Below are 19,136 nucleotides of genomic sequence, written 5' to 3'. Positions count from 1 at the left end.
GCTGGCCTGGCACAGCCCCGCTGACTTCCACTCTCAGTCCTGAGGCCACCTGGCTCTGTGCCCAGGTGGGCGCCAGCCCCGGGAGCGTGCACGCTTCAAGGGTGATCGTCGTACGACCGCAAGGCAGGGGTAGGAACTGTCATCCCTGTTTTAGGGATGAGGCAACGGGGTCTGCTCATGGGCACACAGCTCTCCAGGCCAGAGCCATAAATGGGTAATGGCAACGCAATGAAGTTTTAGAAACTCACACAGAGTAGGGGGCCTAGGCGGCTCAGTTGGTTCAGCACCTGACTCGTGATTTCGGCTCAGGTCGTGATCTCAGGGTTATGGGATCGAGCCCTGCGTCGGGCTCCGTGCTGAGCGGGGAGCCTGCTGAAGATTCTCCGTCTCTCCCTCCCTCTGCCCTCACCCTGAATCGAGCTCTCACTCTCTCTCTTTCTCCAAAACACAAAACAAAGCAAAACAAAAAAACCCTAACACTGACTAAAAAGAACCAGAGAATCAGGAATCTCACGGGATACAAGAATCTCAAGAGAACATGCATGAAAGTCGGCACACAGTTTACAAACACACCTAAACGCGAGGAAGAGCGTGGACCATGTTACCATTGTTCTGGATGGATACAGGGGAAATGGGAGCTGGTTTTGGGTGGGAATGAGGCAAAATCAAGCTCCATGGTGTTCCCGCTTTTGTTCAAGCTGCCAGTTAGTCCCACTTTCTCTCTGACTTTGAAAACAGTGCTGGATTCTAGCCCAGGCTTGGGCAGCGCGCAGGCCAGGGCGGAGGTTAGGGGCTGCAGGCTCCCCCCGACCCCGTCTGCCCACCTGAGCTGTGAGTCCACTGGGCACTTGCTCGCTCTCTCGTGGCGGGAAGCCCTGCATGTTACGCAGCATAAGAGGGGGATGCCTGGCAGTATGGTGCCAGGCAGTGTGCGGCGAATGCAGGCTGAGAATCTACTTCGAGGCTCCTTTGCATCGTCCTGAATATCCATGGACTCAAATACACATGTTTTGCTATTGGAGGAGGTTATCGTGGTGGAACAAGGTGTCAACACAGTAGAGTAAGACACTTGTAAAAACCAGACATCAGAAATTCCGGGCATCCCTTTAGATCCTCAAGAGTCCAAAACAATCAAATAATCCTAAATTCTGAATTGTTTTTTACAGATGTATTTAAATGTTTCCTAATACAGCAAGGAAGATACCTTTTTTTCTTTTCTTTTCTTTTCTTTTCTTTTCTTTTCTTTTCTTTTCTTTTCTTTTCTTTTCTTTTCTTTTCTTCTTTTCTCTTTTCTCTTCTTTTCTTTTCTTTTCTTTCTTTCTTTTTTTCTTTCTTTCTTTTTTTTTTGTTGTAGCTCTCACTAGCTGTTTTGTATTCCTTAAAATCAAATGAGCCTCTCTTTTGTGTAATGAAATTTTACCAATGGTTAGTCTGTAATTTAAAGTAAACATATTGGTTATTTTCTCTAAATATTGAAATGGACAAGATAATTGGAGTTTCGAAAACTTGCAGTCGTTATAGGCATAGTAAACATGTTTCGTAATGATTTCATTATTCCGTTCATAAGTTTTTTTATTGCTCATTGGGTATTTTGAATCTTTTGTATGTAAATGTGAGCCACTCTGCTCAGACCTCAGTGTCTGTTTAACATCAAATTTTCTCCACAGAAAGCCTCACATTCCACATACGCCAAGGGCGTGTTTGAAAAAGCCCCTTTAAAAAGAGGCTTGATGTCTTTTTCCAAATAAAATTAAAAATTTTTTAAAAGTCGTTTTTATTCCCAAGAGACACACAGAGAGAGAGAGAGAGAGAGAGAGAGACAGAGACAGAGAGATAGAGAGATAGAGAGAGAGAGGCAGAGACCCAGGCAGAGGGAGACGCAGGCTCCACGCAGGGAGCCCGTGCAGGACTCGATCCCAGGACGCCGGGGTCATGCCCTGAGCCAAAGGCAGACGCTCATCCACGGAGCCACCCAGGGGCCCCATAAAATTAAATTTTATCAAAGGAGTCTTTTTTTTTTTTTTTAATCAAAGGAGTTTTTAAAGCGTTGGCACACTTCTGTTAAACTGGATTCCTTTCGAAGTTCAGTGCCTCGGGGAGATTGTCCATCACCCCACTTGTGATAAGACTTGATACTGGAACCTGCATCATAAGCAACCAGTGCTCAGTTTTCTGAGTCTCGGTGTGGGTTCCTTGCACTTTGGTCCTGGTGCCCTTTCGCATCTTGGATGCTTTTCTCTGTTGCTGGCCCCGGGATGCAGCACGAGCCCTCATCCTGTGGGCCCCACACAGTCCTGCAGGTTGAGTTAAGGACGGTGTAGACTTCGGTACAGCACAAGACCGTCGCTCAGGAAAGCGTCTGGAGCGTGTGCTGGTCCGGCTCATCAGCGGCGAGGCGGCCGCGTTCTTCCGCTCTCGGCTACGCGGGCTCCAGCACCGTGCGAATGTTCTGATTCCAGAGACCAACGCTCCCAGGTCCTCGCTGGCCTCAGTGGGAAGGGGGGCGTGACCTTGGTTTGTGAGGGACAGAGTCCTACCGTGAGCCAGAAGTGCTTGTACCCCCCTCCGTCTTGCTGTCCTCCCCGAGGCTTGAGCACAGAGCACTCCGGTGGAGCCCCGCCACCCCGGCCCACGCAGGCACAAGGTCAGGTGTGACGCGACTTGCTGCACAGGCTCAAGGCATGCAGACCCCTCAGGACTGCTCCCTGACAGGGTCTGCCCTTTAGCCCTTTGTAGAAATAATACTTGCATCACCTTTCCTCAGTAAGTCTGACCCCTGGCTCCTGCCTCCTCGCCGGTGAGCCGCTTCCTGCCGTGCTAAATCACGCGCCCTGGCTCCGTCTTTCTGAGACTCACTCACGTGATATTTGCTTTCAAGCCTCAGCTACCGTCAGGCTGACATTTCTTCTCCAGTTTGCCCCTAGGATAGTCTATTTGCCATAAAATTGCTTGGAGGTGCTGTCCCTGCTGGCCAAATGAGGCGGAGAGGTGATTATCATAGAGCTCAGGCCTCGAATCCTGGCTCAAGTGTGAGTTGTGACCTGAGTTCTCCGGGACCATCACTGCCTGCGGAGTCTGAGGGCGGCTCGCAGGAGGGCCACCTTCTCACCTGTAGCTCCTGCTCGTCCCACACACACTCGTGATGCTCATCAGTGCCGGGGCCAGGCCTGGACCTCAGAGGGCATAAGTGCTCACCTGCTGGGTTTCCTCTCCCGACACCAGGTCACCAGCTCTTCAGAAACCACCTGGGTGTCCCAGAGAGGGATTCCACCTGGAGTTAGCACAGACCCCACAGGTAGTCGGGCTCTTTCCCACAGGGCAGTTACACGTCGTGTGTCCAAGGGTACCCGACTTCTGTCCAATTTGCTGTGAAGCTGGGGGTTCCACGAACGCCCTACGCCTTCAGATTTGCTAATTTGCCAGAATAGCTCCTTGCACTCAGGAAGGCACCTGTCTTACTTACCGACTTATTTTTAATTCTTTTAAGGTTTGTTTATTTATTTGAGAGAGAAAGAGAGAGCACGAGTGGGAGGGGCAGAGAGAAAGGGAGAGAATCTGAAGTGGACTCTGTGCTGAGTGTGGAGCCTGATGCGGGGCTCCGTCCCTGGACCCTGAGGTTGTAGCCTGCGCTGAAACCAAGAGTCAGATGCTTAACAGACTACACCACCCAGGCAGCCCATTTACCGATTTATTTATTATAAAGGAAACAAATGAGGAAGAGATGGGTAGGACAAGGTAAGGGGTGTGGGTGGAGGGCACAGAGCTCCCCTGTCCTCCAGGCACGACTCCGTACCAGCACATTGATGTGTTGAGCATCACTGTCCTTCACAACACAGGTATGATGGATTGGCTCGTTGGCCATCGGGCATTAACTCAATCTCAGTCCTTCCCCCTCCCCCCTGGTTCCCCAGAGATTGAAGCTGTAGGGCTCAGAGTCCCACCCTCAACTCTACTTGGTTTTCCTGGCAACCAGCCCCCATCCTGAAGCTCCCAGGGGGCCCCAGCCACCTGTCACCTCATTGGCCTACAAGAGCCATTCTTATTCCTCCAGAGATTCCAAGGGTTTCAGTTGCCCTGTGCCAGGAACCAGGGATGAAAAGCAAATATTTATTTTTCATTAGACGGCCCCCTGGAGTGCTCGGAGTCCTGGAGATGAGCGCTGTGCTGTGGCGGGGCTGGGGATGGCGGGCGCTCAGTTGACAGACACCCTGACAGAGCAGGGTCCAGGTGCCAGAGCAGGTGTGTCTGCGCTGAGCCAGCTGGAAGAAGGACCAGGAGGGAAGCCACGGGGGCCCTTCCACCGGGCTTCCTCGCTAAACCCCACCATTTGTTCTCTCAAACCAGGGTGAAAAAGAGGACGGACCTGATAGGAGCCTTTAAACTGGACCCTCTCTACCTAAAGCACAACCATCAGGACTCAGGTACGCTGGCGTCCTTGCTTTCTGCGATGTTCTGGTTTTGTGTTCCTTGGAGCTGCATTTCTGCCAGAAGCCAGAGGGGAAAGTTGGCGTCCACACGGACCAACCCCTGGGAGCCACTTCTCTGGGGCGGGGATGGGGGTAGAGGCAGGGGTGGGGTGCTGATGGGGCCCCGGTCTGCCTCGATGCTCAGTGCGGGGGCTGGGAGGGGGCCCCGGGGGCCGGAGGGCACCACACAGCTTTCAACACCGGTGTGGACACCTCCTGTGTAGGACCTTTAAAAGTATGACTGCCAATCGGAGAAGGACAAACATTATATGGTCTCATTCATTTGGGGAATATAAAAAATAGTGAAAGGGAATAAAGGGGAAAGGAGAAAAATGAGTGGGAAATATCAGAAAGGGAGACAGAGCATGAAGACTCCTGACTCTGGGAAACGAACTAGGGGTGGTGGAAGGGGAGGAGGGCGGGGGGTGGGGGTGACTGGGTGATGGGCCCTGAGGGGGACACTTGACGAGATGAGCACTGGGTGTTATTCTGTATGTTGGCAAATTGAACACCAATAAAAAATAAATTTATATAAAAAATAAAAATAAAAAAAATAAAAGTATGACTGCCCCACTGTCTCCCCGAGAGCTGCATCCGCTTGTACCAACACCTCCGGGGGACGTGGAGTGGGGCTGGGGGTTAGGGGAGCCAAGGAAGCCCCGATGACACGGGGCAGGATCAGCATCTCCCCCGTTGGGTTTGTAGACCTGCCTTCTGTGCCTGCACCTGCGGTGGGACCCAAGCCATCCCCAGGCCTGCGCTCTGGCTGTGAGCTTCTCGATGACCGGGGTGGAGAGGGGACGTGGCCAGGTGCGCAAGTCCTGGTGAGGAGCACGATGCTCCCTGGCACACGGAGATGCTGCAGCACTTCCTAGAAGATGCCAAATAGCCCGTTTCCTGTGGCTACTGCCCTAGGCCACAGCCACACGCCCGATCATAAGTTAGTACAGGCCAGGCTCGGGGGGGCGCGGAGGGGGGAGACATGGACATTTCTGTGAATTTTTTTTTTCTTAAAGATTTTATTTGTTTATTTGAGAGAGAGAAAGAGAGCATAAGCAGGGGGAGCAGCAGAGGGAGAGGGAGAAGCAGACGCCCCGCTGAGCTGGGAGCCCGACGTGGGGCTCGATCCCAGGACCCCGGGATCGTGACCTGAGCTGAAGGCAGATGCTTCACTGACTCCACCACCTGGGTTGAGATTCTGGGATTCTTACCAAAGAAATAAGAATTGGATATTTCGAAGAATGATCCCAGCAATACAAAAGATTTTTTTTTCTTTTGAAAAGCACGAAATGAACATTTCCAAACATGAATAGTACTTACAGCCAGAAGGTGTAATTATTTCTGAATTCCCTCTATATTTTTAAGGTTTTGAAAACGAACTCAGAACTATTTAAGCGTTGTTCTCAGGTGTGGCGCAGATGCTCATCCCGGTGGGTGTTCACAGACACCACCCCCCCCCCAGCTACGCTTGCTCAGATTTTCTCAGGACCTAAAGCTGCCCTAAAAAATAAGGTCTAGTTTTTAAAAACAGAATTGGCAGGAAACAATGTGAAATTCTGAGCCAACTGCCAAGCTCTTATGTTACAAAAAAAAATGTATTTCATGTTTGGATAATAAAAATCTTTGCAGTCGTGACAGAAAGCAAAGCGTTGCCTCTTAAACCTTGAAGTGATTCTTGGAATGAATTTAAGTGAGGGCCATCTGAGGACGGCTTATGGCTCAAGGCACACAAAAATGTATTTTACACTGCTTTTATAGAAAAGCTGTTTCCTATTGAAATATTTGCTATGGCTGTTAGAGATGAGAAATATTAGTGATTTGTATTTTTCTCCTAAAAAAATAAAAGACCACAAACTTCTATAAGTCCACGAAAACAGGGGCCCATTTTGTGTTTAACAAGTAGATCACCAAAAATCAACTTTCAGCTTTTATGGCCAATGGATGTAAGGGCATATTTATCTGCACGGATTTAGCCCTGGTGCCGCCACTAAGCCTTGTGCTCCTTGAAATGAAAACTATGTTTTACAGGGTTTGTTTGTGTGTTTTTTTTTTTAAGATGTTATTTATTCATGAGAGACCCAGGCAGAGGGAGAAGCAGGCTCCCTGCAAGAAGAAGCCTGATGTGGGACTCGATCCCAGGACCCCGGGGTCACGCCCTGGGCTGAAGGCAGATGCTCAACCGCTGAGCCCCCCCAGGTGTCCCCAAGGATTTGTTTTTTTTTTAAACCTTTCTATGTGATAATAAAAGCCTCCTTATTAACTATTTAAAAAGCCTGTCAGAATTGCCCTGTGGAAAAAAAATTAAAATTAAAATTAAAATTAAATTAATCAATTAATTAATTAATTAATTTAAAAAAAAGGAACTGCCCTGTGGCCCCTTATGCCGTGCACTCAGCTCGCGAGGCCGCAGCAGCGGGTATTCCTGCGTGGGTGTCCTTAGGATGCCTCTGACACTGGGTCCAGGGCGAAAGCCTCCCCCTCCATGAGGTCTTCCCAGATCTCTCCGCTGGAGCCGATACCCTTCATGGCACGTGAGTCTGGCCACGCAGCCGTCTCACCCACTGGTTTCCTGCCTGTTGTCTCTCTGTCCCCCCCGGAGCCTCGGATCCGGTCGTGCTGCTGCTGGAACACTGCTGGACTCGGGGGATGGTGACCGGCGGCAGCCTTTGGGCAGCATCGTGGGAGCGGCTGCCGTGCCAGCACGTCCCTGCCTCGGTTCTGCACTCTGCGTGTGATGTGAACAAAGGAGGGTCCTTCATGCGCCTTCATGCACGATGTCATCTGGGTTCCGAGCAGACCCTTGCCGGGTGCTCATTACATGCCACGCATACTTTGGGCCGCGGCTCTTTCATTTCTGCTGGCGTGCGTGCCTCGCTGTTGGGTCACTGCCGGTGACCCTGCTGGGGACATCTGCTTCACAGTGTGTTTCATACGGTGCAGAGGGCAGGGGCTGGGAGTTGCCAAGGGCTGTGCGACTCCGGGCTTCGGTCTCAGGGTCCCTCATAAAACCAGGAGGCGGAGCCTTGCAGGATGGCCCCCCACGTTTTCCCATCGCCACCATTTTACGACCTAATTGGGAGAACACCTGTTGTCTCCAGAGGAGAGTCAAAGAGCCGGTGATAAGCAACAACTTTAGGTTTCCTTATACGTGGAATGTAGACCCATCTGTAGAATCACTGAAGAGCAGTCTTGGCGGGGGTGGGGGTGGGGGTGCTGGGTGGCGCTTGTCCCAGCTGCCTGCAGCCTGGGCTTGCTGCGGCCAGGCTACCGTTGCTCCTGCTGCAGAAGCGGGGACACCAGTGCGCCGCAGCGTGTCCCGTCTGGACCTACACTGGAGGATCAGATGTTCAAAACAGGACTGCCGCGCATGTTCCCAATTCCCAGGCTACTGCTTGCCTGAGGTCACCCCGGGGCGACTCCCACTGGTGAGAGTTTCTGTCCACCAAAATCCTTGGCTTCGCTGCGTTAGGTGCAAGGGGAGACCGAACGCAAACCCGCCTTTTCTGTGACCACAACGAAGCCATCTGAATCCAGGGTGATGACTCGGCTCCAGTGGTTGCTCACCAGCGTCTGCCCCGTGCCGGGCTCTGGGCTGAGATCCAGGGATGCAGACACAGACGCCCCTCCACAGCCGGGTGCTTATCTTATGGTCTAATCACTCTGTATGTCACCAGTTCACCTTCCCACGCACGAATGAGTGCACGATGAGGTCTTCAGGAGCTGAACACCAAGTTACTAGTGGGCAAGAGAAGAGAGCTCAGATGTTGTGCTTGTGGAAGCATAGAAAGCCCCTCGTCGACCAGCATTTCCACTTTGTACTGGAAAACCCCGTGGATCCGTGACCTTGGGAAGTGCCAAGGAGAACACCCAGCCCCTGCCCTCCATGGTCTCATGGAGGAGATAATGGGGGGGGGCACAAGAAATCGATCTTGGGGATCCCTGGGTGGCTCAGCGATTTAGCACCGCCTTCAGCCCAGGGCATGATCCTGGAGACCCAGGATGGAGTCCCACCTCGGGCTCCCTGCATGGAGCCTGCTTCTCCCTCTGCCTCTGTCTCTGCCTCTCTCTCTCTCTGTGTCTCTCATGATTAAATAAATAATTTTTTTTTTTTAAAACAAAACAAGAAATTGATCTTGAAAATGAGGAGGATTAGGCATGCAATTGACCAATGTGTCTAATGGCTTCTTTTTGTTTGTTCCTTTCTCTTTTGCAGGGCTCATCACCGACTACAGGGTAAGTGGGAGATCTCGCTCGCTGAGTCCAGGTCTCAGGTAACCACAGGTGTGAAGGCAGCACTGGGAGCTGTCGTGGGCTCCATGCCCCTCGGGGTCAGGGACGCCCTGGAGGACCGCGTCTACCTAGGTCCTAGGTAGCTAAGCAAGCCAGGCCGCGGACAGCTCTGCTGAGCCCAGCGACTCTGGGTGTCGGGTCAGGGGGGAGTCATCTTGCCCGCCCTTTGGGACGGAGGCAGGAAGTTCTGCGCCCAGGTTCCTGTCGGGGTGGGCGCTGCGCTTGGACCCGTGGCCCCGTGCTGTGCGAAGCTGCTGTGTGCCTGGGGCCGGCGCCTGCAGGGCCCTAGGGAGCAGGGCCAGAGACCTCAGGGGTGCTCCGACAGCAGGCCCCGTTCTCAGCCGGGGGCCGTGTGTGGCGCTGGCAGCCGCTCAGAGGTGAGTGAGGCCCCCCACTCCTTCCTGGACCCCCAGGCTCCCGAGGGGCACGGGGCCCAGGTGGCCACACGGGCCAGGATGGCCGTTCCGCACAGTGCCGTGGGCGGCCGTTCTGAGACAGACCTCAAATGTGTTGCTCCTCTCTGATGGCCCTTTCCGGCCCAAGGGAAACGTCCCCGTGTCCCAACTCCTCAGCCCGTCCCCTGGACTTCAGCGTCTCCTTATGCCACATCTAATGCTTTATGATAACGAGGCCTCAGCGCCGGCGGCTTGTGAGCTGCGTGTCACGTGTGGACAGTCTTAGGTTGGTCCACCCGCTGTTCTTCAAAGACCCGTATCCAGGCAGGTGTGCAGCGCCGCGGCAGCCAGCCTCACCCACATCCACCTGGCCTGGGAGGTCCTCCTGGATCGTTGTGCGCTTCGCTGCCCCTTCCCAGCAATGCCAGGGGATGGCACCTAGTGTATCCTTAGCAGATATTTCACGATTAATGAATAAACAGTGAAATTTATGGAGGATCAAGTTAGAAGGATGGGGAAAATTGTTTTGGAGTAGAGAATTTTCGAAGAGCTGATGCCCATAAGTTAGCCCTTGGAATACCATCTCCATGAAGTAGGAGAGGTCCCATGGGGCAAACGCAGGGCGTCCCACCAGGAAAGACCACACAGGTCAGTGGGAGCCTGTGCTGGGCCCTGGCCATGCAAAGGTCCTGGAGCACCAGTCTTGACCTATGAGTGCTGTTCCTTGGTTCCCTCATCAAAGGCACAAGTGTTCCCGGCCTCCCCTGACCCTCTCCCCATGCCACAGCCCTATGGGGACCCAGACTGTATTTTCTGGCAGTTTTACTGCTGTCTTAGCTCCGATGTAGGGACATCTTTCCTTTTCGATGCGCTTATAGACGCCTCTCGAACTCTCTCATGGCTTCTTCCTTTAGAGCAAATTCCAGGCAAATGCCCCGGCACCCAGGCTCTTCCTTTAGAGTGAATTCTGGGCAAATGCCCCGGGGCCAGGCTCAGCAGACCAAGAAAAAAGAATATGATTGACATCATCATCATTTTGTTCAAAGACATTGGGAGCCCAGCCTGAGGTGGCCACCGCCCTGGGGCTGCGGAGGAGACACTGGGATTCTGGGCGTCTCCCAGGCTAGTTGGGGAAGTGGGGGGTTCGAGGGGTGAGTACTGCGCTGGCAGGAGGCACGGGGCCTGAGGGCAGCGTCAGCACCTTGAGGAGGGAGCTGGGAACACGTCGGCGAAGGCGGTTCATACTGCGTCTGCCCGTGGCGGCAGGCCGGCGGTGGAAACGTGGTGTCGTTTGCCAACGATGCACGTGGTCCTGGGCAAAGTGGGGACGCTGATCCCCGTTTCACAGACGCGGAGACACAGGGTCAGCGAAGTCAAGGAATCTGTGGAACACGGTTAAAAGAGAACCAAGGACTTAAGTCAGAAGCTCTCACTCTGAGCCTCCCAAGGCCCTTTGGTGAGGGAAGTGCGCCTCCCGGTCCTCGTTGGTGGCTTCTCGCGAGCGGGACGGTGTACAGGACGTGCCGAAGACAGGGTTTAGAATTTTTCAGTTGTGGAGGGAAAGCACCCAGAAATGGCTCCGCTGTGTCCCAGAAACCTGGAGCGGGCTTCTGCGTGCGAGATCCTTCCAGGCGGCCCGTGCAGGACGGTGGAACGGACCTTCCTCCTGCTGTATCAGCACAGTGGTCGGAATATTCCACCGAGCGGCATGGGGTGGGCGAGGGGCGGGGGTTGGAACAGCAAGGACCCGGAGTCCCGTCCCCTCTGTGCATCCGGGCTGTGTGCACGGGGAGCTGAGTGCACGGGGCATTTCTGCTCTGGGGGCACCTACCTCCATCCCGTCCTGGGCTCAGGTCATGACAGCACTTTAGGGGCACATGTGAATGAGCGCTCGATTCACCTGTGAGCACCTGCTACTCCAGGACGGAGAGGTTAGCTTCGCCCTGCTGTGCATCCCCATGTTAGACGTAGACCTCACTGGGATGCGCAGCTGTCAGCTTGGTGACGAAAGGTTCTAGAACGCAGCATCGGCGCGCAACAAAGGCAGGAGACGATGGCTTTACCGCCTACTGGTCAGTTAGCGGGGACGGTGAAGGATCTTCCTTCCGATTTTCCGAAAAGGCGTGTTGGTTCCGTTTTTACTGACGACCCCCCAGCAGCCTGCAGACACAGTGCAGGGTAGGCCGGCCGTGTGTCTGCAGGGGACACCGTGGCACCGAACGTGTCCGTCCCCCTGGCCTCTTCTCACAGCGCTAAGAAGACAGTGGTATGACCTGTGACCCCACCGGGCCCAGCGCCTGGGGGACCCCGAGCGACACCATGTCAGATGCCTGAGTGTCAATATCGGGCCCCCACTTCTCTCCCACTCGAGAGCCTCCCGTGAAATCCTTGCTGGGAGCCCCAAGTTCAGAAAGTGGCTCGGCCGTGGGTGCGACCAGCGCAGGGCTTGACACCTGCCTGCCCCGGGCTACGGGGGAGCCGTGCCCCCCGAGCCCTGCGGGAGGGTCCAGGCCTAACCCCCTCCCGCCGCGGCCCTGCACTCGCCAGCCCCGTCTGCGAGCTGTGCCCTGCAGGGAGGTCCAGGGAGCGGGAAGGGAGACTGCGTTGCCCTGGGCATCTTTGCAAGTCCAGGACGGGGCTCTTGGGAGTCACAGAGAAGTGCCCTCGCTTTCTCATGCCAGATGCCCCCTTGTCCTTCCTCCCCTCTGTGTCCCTTCTTGCTGGCTTCAGCACCTTTGCCACCATGGAGGCCCCCACAGCCGGTAGAGTGCCAGCCAGCTGACAAACGGGACAAGCTAAAGAGAGACTATTTGAAGACCAACATGTTGGGCTTTTCTTTTCTCTTTTTTTATGATTTTATTTATTTGAGAGAGAAGGAGAGAGAGCACACACGCACAAGCAAGGGGAGAAGCAGAGGGAGAAGCAGATCCTCGTTGAGCAGGGAGCCAATGCGGGATTCGATCCCAGAACCCTGAGCTCATGACCTGAGCCGAAGGCAGACGCTTCATGGACGGACCCCCCCGCCCCCGGCACCCTGCGGTTGTGTTTTCTAGTGACCGTCTTGCAGGTCACTGCGAGCAGGGCAGGGAGAGTCACTCTTGCTCTAGGAAAGGGTGCCAAGACGTCCCAGGGAGCCTGCGGGGTGGAAGGTGTGGGTGTCGGCTTGGTCCTTCCTCCTTCCCGTGGACAGACGGACGGATGGAGCAACCGGCCCCACTCCGCTGCCCCCGCCGGTCAGTGAGCCCCACCGGCATCTGCTCAGGGGACACCGTGCCTCCCCAGGAGCAACCTGTCCGTCCTCCCTTGTCTCGGAGCTTTGCACAGAGAGGCTCCAGCTGCAGGCGCTGCTCACCGCACGGTCGGCTTTGCATCGGCACGGGCGGCAGGGGACGGGCCAGGGGACCTCCAGGGGGTTTGCTCCTCCAAGGGCAAGAGGTGCCCGGTGAGCCGGAGGAGAGCAGCTCTCGGTACGTTGCTCCCTGACACAGAGTGTTCTGTTCTCTTCCAGCACTGGCAGCTGCCCCTGGGCCGGAGATTCCGCTCCTTGAAGATGTGGTTTGTTTTTAGGATGTACGGAGTCAAGGGGCTGCAGGCCTACATCCGCAAGGTGACTGTGCGTTCATCACTTCTGGGGGTCACATGGGGACTTCCGTAGGAGCTTAGAAATGAAGGACGGTGTCTGGCTCGGCCAGCTAGCTCGGACTCCTGAGGGTGGGCAGTCGGTGCAGGATGACAGACCTGCACACGCCCGTGGGGACCAGGGCCGTCAGGTCCCCGGAGGCTGCGGAGCCAACACCCCCGACAGCCCGTCCTGTCGCCACGTCTGCCCGTGGCAGGTCCAGGCAACAGTGGTGGAGCGGTGGGGAGAACCCAGTACGCTCTGCTCCAAGCACTGCCAGCCTGGGAGGGTCTCCAGGTGGCTGGGGATGGCTAGCTCCTAGCCCCGGGGTGCCCGGTGCGCCCCTGAGCAGCGGCACGCGTGTGGTCTTGGACCCTCCAGGTGGGTCCCGGCGACCTGTTTGGCTGAGCGAACCAGGCCTCTGTGACAAGCCTACAGAGGGAGAACCACTTCAGGACCCACCACCCTGCCTTTTTTTTTCTTTTTTAACAATTGAGGAAACTGAGGCCAGAGTATATGCTGCCCCCCCCCCAAGACCCCCCTTTAGCTGGCTGCAGCAGGCTGCTGGGTCCCAGCGCTTCCCTCCCATGCCAGCATCCATCCTCAGCCCCAACCCCATCTTGATGGACAGAGGTTCTTGGGCTTCGTGGGAGCGGGGACGCCCGTGGTCTCTGGGGGATGAGGCAGGACTGCGCGCGTGAGTTCAGAACATGTCCTCGAATACAGTGAGGATTCAGCTCTGGGGAAGGAGGAGAAGGGCTTTAACTGGCCAGATGATTTAAGCTCAGGGCCCCCTGGGTGTGATCAAGGCTTCCTGTGAAAACACTCCACACCCGGCCTCGCGGGGAGGGAGGGGATGCTCAAAGCCGGTCCCTTAGCAGGTGGGGCTCCTCTGGACCCTTGCTGGGGGGCGGGGGGGGGGGGGGGGGGGGGGCGCCTGCCAGCACAGTCTCTGCTGCCCTCTAGTGGCCCCAGACCTATTCCTCTGCCCGGAGCGGCCCTTGAGGGCGGTTTGGGTCCCGGCCACACTCGCTCGGGGGTCCAGAGGTGCGGAGTGTGCAGCAGGTGCGCAGGCCCCGCGGGCTTGTTCTCAGTTCACATCCTATTTGAATCCCCTATGGGGCTCCGTGAACCCCGCAGAGCCAAGTGAGGTGGGGAATTCAGTGAGACGAAGGCGTGTGTCGAATGTGACAGGTGCTGTCCTTCTCTGTGGGTGCAAGGGCTGCAGGGGTGCAAGGGAAGAGGGTCCCTCTTCCCGACCTTCGTTCTAAAGTGCTAACGGGTTGTTTTGGTGGGATTCAAGGGTCTGCCGCACAGAAGAAAACGTTAGTTGGGGTTTTTCTGAAGACCCCACAGTCCTCCCGTCGGGATGGCGAGCGTCGTCCTGCCCTGAGTGCGAGCAGCCCGTGTGTGGGCGACAAGCACTCGGCGGAGATGGCTGGGAGCACATCCCTGAGCTGCGGCCGCGGCCCAGGAAGTGTCTCTAGGTGGCTGAGTCCCGAGCTGCGCCGCCCTGGGGAACTCAGGCGGCAGTTCTCCCCTTTGCAGCACGTCCGGCTGGCTCACGAGTTTGAGCGTTTGGTGCAACAGGATCCCCGCTTTGAAATCTGCACGGAAGTCACCCTGGGGCTGGTCTGTTTCCGGCTAAAGGTAGGTTTGTGGCTTTAGTCCCCGTTCCCTTTGATGGGCGGGCGGGGAGGGAGGATCATGCATCACCTGGGTGCTCAGAGCAGCACGCTGGCTCCCCAGAACCTCAGAAGTCACCAGGCATTTTGCCGCCTGGGGTCCCTGGGTCCAGGCCCTGCTGCCCCTCCTCCACGGAGCTGAGACTTCTTGCGTGTGTAGACCTTTGGTCCTAGAATGTTCCCCGGTTTCTCCATCCACACGGCTGCCACTGCGATGCTCTGAGCCGTAACCTGTACACAGGCTCACTAACTGGGGGGTCACCCCCAGACCAGCCCCAGCCCCGGCCCCGGCCCCAGCCCCGACCTGCGGACCCCAGTGTCTTCACAGGCCCCTCCAGGTGGCCGGGTGTGTGCAGGGGTTGAGAAATGCTGGTCTGTTGTCCTGCTGCCCTACTCATGAGTGTGTGTGTGTGTGTGTGTGTGTGTGTGCACGTGGGGTGGGGGGGAGCTGGCCCAGAGGGTGGACGGCACAAGCCGTGTCTGCTGGGGATCATGACCACGTTTCTGGAAGGTCCTCGAAAGAGGCTGTGCACACAGGCCCCTTATCAATCTACCTGTGGGAGGGAGGCTGGAGGGGGGCCTGGCGCTGGCCTGTGCAGCTGAGCTGGCCGTGGGCGCTGCCACCTGCCTTTTCCACTGGCTCCATGTTTCCATGCGGGAGGTCAGCAAGGGGAGGAGGACTAGGCCTGCTGCAGGTCAACGTGCTGTCATCCAAATGTGGCCTCCCGCTGACCCTATCCTCCCCGTCACTGATTCCTGGAGCTCCTAGGGGGTAAGGAGGACCAGGCACGAGAGGGGCGCCTGGGGGGCTCAGCGGTGCAGCACCTGCCTTTGGCTCAGGGCGTGACCCCGGGGTCCCCGGATCAAATCCTACGTCGGGCTCCCTGCATGGAGCCTGCTTCTCCCTCTGCCTGTGTCTCTGCCTCTGTGTGTCTCTCATGAATACATAAAATCCTTAAAGAGAGAGACAGAGAGAAGCAGGCACAAGAAAGCCTGGACTCTTCAGAGACACAGGGCTCGGTGAGGGGGCCGTGAGCTCCGTGCAGGTGCACGGTGGGCGGTGAGAACCCACGTGCAGAAGACGGGGGAGGCCTCGGAGCACTGGCTCCCAGCGGCCAGGTCCCCGGGTCCCCAGAGCACGGGCCACGGCTCAGTTGTCCCTGGTGTTGGCGGCGGGCTTCGATGCGTTTGCAGGGGAAGAGACGTTTCGTTTTGCTTTGACTCACCAGTGTTCGCGCAGGACTTTCACTCTTTAGTCACGCACACACCGCACACTGCGTCCATGTAAAGCCCAGGTGGGGGGCGAGGGGCGCTGACCCCTGCGAAGCTGGCATCCGTGTGGGACTCGCCCCCAGACTGCGGACCAGAAGCCTCGCCCGTGCACGGCGGAGGCTCGCCGGTCGTGTGTGCTCCGTGTGTTCGCCGCGTTCCTACAGCAAAGCGAGCCACAGAAGGGAGACCGTTAGGAAGAAAATCACTAGGAAGAGAAAACACGCTTGCTGAGCTGCGCCGGATTTATCGAAAGAAACCCGTGTGTACAGCGATCCGTGCGGTCCCTGTGGGGTCCGCGGGGGTCAGCTGCACCCGTGTGGGGCTCGGCATAAGTGTGGGGTCGTGCGGCCACCACCGCGACCTGAGGCCCTCATCGTCCTCCCCCACCACGCCAGCCTCCGTGCCCCCGACCTGCCCGACCCCTTCTGTCCGTGCGGTGCGGTGCGGCGAGTCCCCCCACCCCCCCCCCCACCCCCCCCCCCCCCCCCCCCCCCCCCCCCCCGGCTCCGGAGTGCCCAGCGGCCAGGGGGCTTCCGTGCCACCGACCCCCGTGTCTTCTCAAGGAAGCACATCGAAGCACGCGGGCCGTGTTCCTGCTTCCCTGTGCGTCCGCCGTCCCTATCTCCCGTGCCGTCCTGCTCCAGGGGGACTTCTGTCCTCTGCACCACCCGGGGCTTCAGATGCACACTGGGGTCCCCCTCCCTCCCCGTCCTCCCCTCCCTCCCCCTCCCTCCCCGTCCTCCCCTCCCTCCCCCTCCCCTTCTCTTCTACTGTTTTCTCTGCTTGGCTTCTTTCTCCACTTAATAGAAGACATACCTCACCTCACCCACTTGAAAACGGCAGGCACATTTTCCCTAAATAATGTGTTTTTGATGTCTCCACTGTCCGCCTTACTCCTGTTTGCTCTGGCCTGGGTCTTCCTGGTAAAGCGCACGTGTTGTTCCTTCCCTAGCATCATCCTTGGGCAGGACAGGCTGTGTCTAGACCTGGCCCAGGTCCTGCACTGGGCCCCGTAGGTGCCCCACGGAGGCCCGCAGCTGGCGGTGGGGAGGGTCTGCTGGGTTCATGGGTGGCCTCGGCGTCGGCTAGTGTGCGCCTGAGCGGAACCGGACCATTCTTCGCCCTCTGTTCTCCCTGCTTCTCGACTCTCAAGACAGAACGAAAAGGCAAATGCACGAGCCCCGTGAGGGCCACAGAGCAGGGAGGTGAGGCCCCACTCCCATCCTCCTTCACGTGTGATGATGAGATGGGGGGAGGCACCTCCTGGAAGCAGAAGAGCGCTGGGGCAGGGGAGGCAGGTGCATGAGAGCAGCGGTGTCCCGCAGGGTGCCCGCCCCGGCTCGCTGGGCTGCTCCTTGTCCCCGGGGGGTTGCCGATGGCCCCTTGGTGCCACAGTTCACGGGCGGCTTGCCCAGGTTCAAGGTTGGCTGTGCTTCCTGTCTCTTCTCTCTGTTTGGGAGCGATCCTGGCAGCGGCTGCCTCCGGAGCCCCAGTTCGGTCACTGAAGCGCATCAGCTTGTAGATCACGTGCCTAGGGAGCTCTGTTTTCCTTACAAAGCCTGGCCCGGGGAAGGGTCATCCTTGGTCCGTCATTGGACCGTGGAGAGCCCGTAGGGCGGGGCTGTGGTCTCCCACGGCCACGTAACTCTCACTTAGCTGAATTCCTCACCCTGGGAAATGAAAGGCAAGTGGTAAGGCGGCCCGTCGTCTAGTGGATGTGCGGCAGTGTCGCCGGATGCCAGCCATCCTCGGAGGCCGGTCGAGGTCGGAGTCCTTGGGACTGTCTCTCCGTCTCTGCAGGGTTCCAACAGGCTGAACGAGGAGCTCCTGGAAAGAATCAACAGCGCCAAAAAAATCCACCTGGTTCCCTGTCACCTCAGAGACAAGTTCGTGCTGCGCTTTGCCATCTGCGCCCGCACCGTGGAATCTGCCCACGTGCAGCTGGCCTGGAAGCACGTCGCTCAGCTGGCCACCAGCCTCCTGGCCACCCCCAGGGACTAGAGCCCGACTGAGGTACGCTGTCCCCGGCCCTGTCCTCGTCTCTGCCCCCAATCTGCCCCCGGCGCTGCCTCCATGGCTGCCTGGGCCGGGATTTCCACCCAGGGAGGTAGAACCCACATGCTGTCATGATCTTTTAGGAACTTAGACACGTTTTTACTTTGTCTTCTTTTTTCTTTTTTTTTTTTTAAGATTTTATTTATTTATTTGAGAGGGGGAGAGAGCGAGAAAGCACGAGCACTAGTAGCAGCAGAGGGAGAAGCAGACCCCCCCACCGCCGCTCCCCACCCATTGAGTAGGGAGCCTGATGCAGGACTCGATCCCAGGACCCTGGATCATGACCTGAGATTATCAGATCAAATGCACGCGGTCATAATTCTGAGGGAAAGAAGGAATTCTCCCCATTTCATGGGGCACAGAATCCAGCTGACACTGATAAAATGTGTCCAAGGGAGGCCAGCTTGGCCACCGACCTCGTCTCTGACGCTTCACATGCATCTACGAGGCACGGTTCCATCCAACTCGGTGGAGGAGGAAGGGCACGTTCTCTCTCTCCATTCTAGTGAGACGCATCCAAAATACCAATTCTTTCATTTCTTGGTGGCGGCGGGGGGGGATGTAGCCATATGTTCATGCGTATTTTTTTCCGCCGTAGAGCTCAAACGTTGAAAAGAAGCGTACCTGACATCATGGAACGAGAAGACAGTCAACGTTGTGGCTCCAGGGACCCACGCCCGCCTGCGGCGTCACGCTTCTCCCTGTGACATTCTCCTGGAGCTTGTGCTCATGTGTGCTCACTCTCTTACCAATGAAGAAACATTACTTGCTGTCTGAAAACTTAATCCCAGTGCATGTAGCTTTTATTCATTATTCACTTGTGACTTTTGTTGATTAAGAAATCATGCTCTCGATGTCTCGGTGGGAGAGGTTTACTGAAATATTTTCCAGGATATTCTAGGACTGTGGGACTTGAGATTATACCTGTGGTCTTTCCATTGTTCTCTCATGTGGCTCAATGCTTAATAAACAATTTGAAGCGCAGCAGTGACTGTGCCTGGTGAGCATCCTTTTGTTCTAGGTTGTGCCCAATGGGTGGTTGCGATGCGGACTTAGCCTTTCAGAACAGCCAAGATATGGCATCCTTGGATATTTTAAATATTATTTTATTTATTCATCTGAGAGCAAGAGAGGGAGCACAAGTAGGGGGAGCGGGAGAGGGAGACGCGGGCGCCTCGCTGAGCAGGGAGCCCGACGTGGGGCTCGATCCCAGGACCCCGAGATCATGACCTGAGCCGAAGGCAGAGACTTAACCAGAGCCACCCAGGTGCACCCATCCTTGGATACTTTAAAATGTCAATCCCTGCGCCCACAAGTGTTTGTGGAGTGCCTGGTGTCTGTCAGGGACTGTTCT

At 56.5% G+C, this 19,136-nt stretch overlaps 1 protein-coding gene across 5 annotated transcripts in view; it reads left to right on the top strand.

Annotated features, from left to right (window-relative positions):
* The window catches only part of DDC (dopa decarboxylase), a 74,358-nt gene extending 55,592 nt beyond the window's left edge, over positions 1–18,766 (top strand). For 4 of the 5 annotated variants that reach the window (XM_025449412.3, XM_025449411.3, XM_025449414.3 and 1 more), the window contains exons 10-15: positions 4,345–4,421; positions 8,680–8,699; positions 12,660–12,758; positions 14,304–14,420; positions 17,528–17,740; positions 18,381–18,766. In XM_025449412.3, coding sequence (XP_025305197.1) covers positions 4,345–4,421; positions 8,680–8,699; positions 12,660–12,758; positions 14,304–14,420; positions 17,528–17,728 — 514 coding nt within the window. In that variant the 3' untranslated portion in view covers positions 17,729–17,740; positions 18,381–18,766. The remainder of the gene's footprint in view (positions 1–4,344; positions 4,422–8,679; positions 8,700–12,659; positions 12,759–14,303; positions 14,421–17,527; positions 17,741–18,380) is intronic. The other variant, XM_025449409.3, reaches the window with a different exon arrangement.
* Positions 18,767–19,136: the final 370 nt, after the last annotated feature.

The sequence above is a fragment of the Canis lupus genome, chromosome 18 (genome assembly GCF_003254725.2).
Source record: "Canis lupus dingo isolate Sandy chromosome 18, ASM325472v2, whole genome shotgun sequence".
Lineage (NCBI taxonomy): Eukaryota > Metazoa > Chordata > Mammalia > Carnivora > Canidae > Canis > Canis lupus.
This window is presented reverse-complemented; position numbering and strand designations above follow the sequence as displayed.